The sequence below is a fragment of the Lactuca sativa genome, chromosome 8 (genome assembly GCF_002870075.4).
Source record: "Lactuca sativa cultivar Salinas chromosome 8, Lsat_Salinas_v11, whole genome shotgun sequence".
Classification (NCBI taxonomy): Eukaryota; Viridiplantae; Streptophyta; class Magnoliopsida; order Asterales; family Asteraceae; genus Lactuca; species Lactuca sativa.
The window spans coordinates 132,472,117-132,476,764 of record NC_056630.2 but is presented as its reverse complement, the minus strand read 5'-3'; the positions used below and the strand labels follow the sequence as shown (position 1 = coordinate 132,476,764).

At 29.8% G+C, this 4,648-nt stretch overlaps 1 protein-coding gene across 1 annotated transcript in view; it reads left to right on the top strand.

Moving 5' to 3' along the window:
• Nucleotides 1-4,422, top strand: part of LOC111919943 (protein Brevis radix-like 4) — a 5,466-nt gene extending 1,044 nt beyond the window's left edge. Inside the window, exons 3-5 of the mRNA XM_023915504.3 lie at nt 3,228-3,363; nt 3,479-3,909; nt 4,043-4,422. Of these exons, the coding sequence (XP_023771272.1) occupies nt 3,228-3,363; nt 3,479-3,909; nt 4,043-4,121 (646 nt within the window). The 3' untranslated portion in view covers nt 4,122-4,422. The remainder of the gene's footprint in view (nt 1-3,227; nt 3,364-3,478; nt 3,910-4,042) is intronic.
• The last annotated feature ends 226 nt before the right edge of the window (nt 4,423-4,648 follow it).

The window sequence follows — 4,648 nt, the reverse complement described above, 5'->3', positions numbered from 1 at the left end:
TAAAAAATGCATAATCTAAATAAGGGATTATTATATGTATTATTGTGTTCAAGCTTTTAATTACTAAATATGCGTTTCTTTTGATATAAGTACACACTTAAGAGAAGTATTAATTATCAAAAATATTATCATAATTAAATATAAAATACATTATTTATAGAGAATATTTCTCATTAAAAAATTAAAAAAATATAAAATGTATTCATTATGGAAAATATTCATCATAGTTAATGTATTTCATATTTAATTATGGTAATATTTCTTTTCTTTTATATATATATATATATATATATATATATATATATATATATATATGTGTGTGTGCGCGCGCGCGCGCGCGCGCGCGCCTTTAGGACACATATTACAAAATCCCTGAACAATTTAATTATTTTAAACACCCACCAACAATCCCATTCTAATATAGTACTCTCTAACCATACAAAATGGTGCTACCTAAATTACATTTTATTTATTTTTAACTCATATAAATGAAAACTAAAAATGTTTAAATGTTCCAATTGACTGGTCTATGGGAATGAGTGCTATTGATTATAAGTGCCCATGATCAATGGTCTTAATTGATGCTATTTCACACTAGATATGATTACAAATAGGTTAACACCCAAGCTTGTCGATAGCAATAGTTACTCATCATGAGAAGTAACTATTGAGTCGTAGATAGAGTAGATGGATCCTTAATTGATTCACTATTTTTTTCATAGTAAGAGTTGAAAATTTCACCATGGATGCATTGATAGATGCGTGATAAAATTACATTCTTGTTAATTTCTAGCAAAAGTTAAAATAGTAAATAATGATACATTGCTTGTTGAAAAGACTTGAGATCCATGAGTCTTGAATTTGAATTTTTCTTTTATGTGGTTCTAATTTTGTTTCCTTTTTTAAGAATTGCTATTTGACATGCACAAGTGATGGTTTCTCGGTAGGTGACACAATCATCAAAATCATTATTTTCTTTGAAATTTTGCACACCATGCAAAAAAAGTCTTTTTCAATTATAAGACAAAAGTCATCAAATGTTTATTTTATCACCTATTCCAACAGAGACTTTGGAACTCTTATGAATCTTCTAATTGTTTTTTTAGAGTTTTTTTTTTTTTTTTTTATAAAATTTGTGATTCTACACTAAATTCTTATTACTTTATCAACTATCACAGCTAATTTATCAACAAAAACTAGTTCCTTAAAACTGTCACAATCGTAGTGTGAACATCATGATGAGAAAGGCCCCGCTAGAAAATGGCACTCCAATCTTTTATGTGAAAAAGTCCAAAAAATGTTACTCATTACTCATTACTAAAATTACTAGTAGTTCTTTAACGGGGCCCTTTTTAATATTTTTGTTTTGTTGGTATGCTTTTTTTTTTTTACACAATGCTGTTACCTTGTCGGAAAATGGTCTCCTTTCAACTTTTTTCAACACTTTGTCATATTTAAATTTCAATTCCATGGTTTGTCATTTTGTGAATGAAGGTCAGAATGACAAGAATTACAAACATGTCTTGCCAGTTCTAAACTCGAATAGTGACTGAAATCTGAATTTCAACTCTAAAAGAACAAATTAATCCTTTTGCTTCTTTGGAGTCTATCTAGGACAAATAACATATCACCATTATGCATTGTCTAATTTTTATGCTAAACAATATTAATTTTTTTTTTCTAATAATACATTTCGGCAGGGTGATTTTTGTTCACTTGTGATTTGTCTTTGAATTCCCATGGGTCATGCATGAACTTTGACCAACATATCTTTCTTTTTTTACACCATGAAATGATTGATTTGTTTCTTTTTTAGCACACTCAATTGATTGTGCATTACTTTATCACTATGATTTTCCCACCAACTTATCGCTATTTATTTGTTGTTATATATGATTTAATTAAAATACCTTAGAATATCTCCAAACCCCCTTCTCAATCCTAATTTTCACACTATCTCTTACTCTTTTGCTACAACTTGACTTTATTTTTACACCAATATAGTGTAAAGGAATAGTAAAATAGCAAATTTGGTGTTATACTACTCATTCAAACTATTTTAATGTTAATCTTTTGTGTGTACATTTTTAGTCATTCAAATTTGAGTGTATATACTTATAGCTAATTTAGTCGAATAATTATAATTTAAATCTATTTATTATTATTTATAGTATTATTGTATATAATCAGCTGATATTAATTAACAGTATATAATTTAATTATGCTTTTTCAATTATAAATACTTTTAATAATTAAAACTCAATAACATATTTAAATAAAACACAAAGTTGACATATGTATTAATATACTAAAAACCTAATAAGACCAACAACTGATTCGAGTTTGTTGTATAAGAATAATTAATTATTTGGTTATGATTGTTTGGTTGTAAAATTTATGAAGTTATTGTAATAAAAAAATAGTCAATTAGTAAAAGTAATAATAATAAGTATAATGAATATTTTTGAAAATCTTTATAAGTATGTTAATAATATTTCTTTTAAGGCAAAATGTAGAAAATCTCAATCAACATTCAGAAAACCCTTATATTTTCTTCTATCTTTCACATTAACCCAAATATCCGTTTTTTCATTTTACCCTTCTTTTTAACATAGAAATTATGAAAAAATAATAATGGATTGAAAATGAATCATTCTTATTGTAGTTAAATAATAGTAATAAAAATAATGTTGTGGGTTGTAGATGGCCTCACAGTCTACGTCTAAAAACCATTATTCATTTCCCATATGTAGACATGATATCTTTTATGATCTAATATTAAAATTAAAGGATCAATGTGACAAAGTTAATACATTAATTTTTAATTTTCCAAAAAAGAAAAAGGAGCAATCAAGGTCTCTTTTTGTCAACAAAAGCGGTTTAGTTTATGTTTTTTTGTATTTAAGTGGAATACATGATTAACACGAGGTACATATTATAAGTCCTAAACTACAAGTCTATTTTGGTTTGGAATTTAATACAAAATCCATGGAGATCGATAGTGACCTTAGGCCTAATTTGGCCTTACTCTCGAAGGTACCCTTTTTGCCATGCTAGAAGTGTTGTCAATTGTCATGCACACCACTCACCCACTTATTTACTATTGCCCAATAATAAAACATAGACTTTACATTTACAACTCATGTTTCCTCAAAATAATGCAAAAATTAAGGACTTTTAATTTTAATTTTTTTTTTTTAAAAAAAAACTTATATCTTTTTTGGTAGCCGGGAGATGTTTAATAAATGGCAAGCACAAAAATGGTGGCAAGAAAATTACGACAAAGTAATGGAACTTTACAATGTCCAAAGATTAAACCGGCAAGCGTTTCCCCTTCCAACACCACCAAGATCCGAAGACGAGGTACGCGTGCTTAAGCTTAATTAGTTAAGTTAACATTTATTTAAATTAAAGATATTTTCCATATATGTGAATAATTACGCAATTAATTAAATTAATATATTGGTGAAACGTACAGAGTAGTAGTTTGAAATTTGAATGTATCGGAGACGGAGACAGTCCGATAACGCCACCTATGAGCAGAGAGCGGCTACCTCGTACCTTATACCGCCCGCCAACGGGAATAATGGCATACTCATCGTCCGATTCACTTGACCACCAAAGCTTAACCATGGTTAGGCCGTCAAACCGTGACTCGTCTGGTTTAACTGCTACTCCAAAAGTATCGAGTATTAGTGGGAGTGGGGTTAAAACAGAAACGACGTCATCCATGGATGCATCTATAAGAAGCACCAGCTCATCACGTGAGGCAGATCGTTCGGGTGAGCTATCCATCAGTAATGTCAGTGATATTGAAAACGAATGGGTGGAACAAGACGAACCAGGAGTTTATATCACTATTAAAGCTCTTCCAGGTGGCTTCAGGGAGCTCAGACGTGTCAGATTCAGGTTAATTATATCCCTACACCTTCTTATAAAAAAAGGATTAATCAGTGTATAATACAGTATACTTAATTAATTAATTAAGTAGTGGGTAATTACGTACTAAATACTGATTAAAGTTGGAACTGGAACTTTGCAGTCGAGAAAAATTTGGGGAGGTGCATGCGAGACTATGGTGGGAGGAGAACAGAGCGAGGATCCACAAACAATACTTGTGAAGTTGTGAGATTGATCAACAAAAGTTGATTTATTTGGTTGAAATTAAGCGAAGAGTAAAGAGTATCCTTTTTTGACACACACATATTATATATGTTATAATTGTATGATTAAGTCTATGTAGAATCCCCCTATATATGTATGTGTTTTGATGCATGGCGGATAATTAATGATCATATTATGGAGAACAAAGAGAGAGAGAGAGACAGAGAATGATTATTAATGTTGTATTGGAGTGGAAACTTGGATGGTCTATTCAATATTGTTGAAGAATAAACCAAAAAGTAGAAGCCAATTTCTGTGAATATTGAAAATTGAAAACTGATTTTGATTCAGACGAAAAGCTAGATAACAATATATAGCTTAAATTCTCTCAAGAAATAACACTCACTAGGTCTTTCAACATGCGGTTTTTATTTGCAACTTCTAGTAAAAATGACCACCTTGGGGCCGCAACGCAAAAGTGGACCTGACTAGCTACATATATGATACAACTCCTTTCAACCCATATTCTTAGTCACATTTCTTA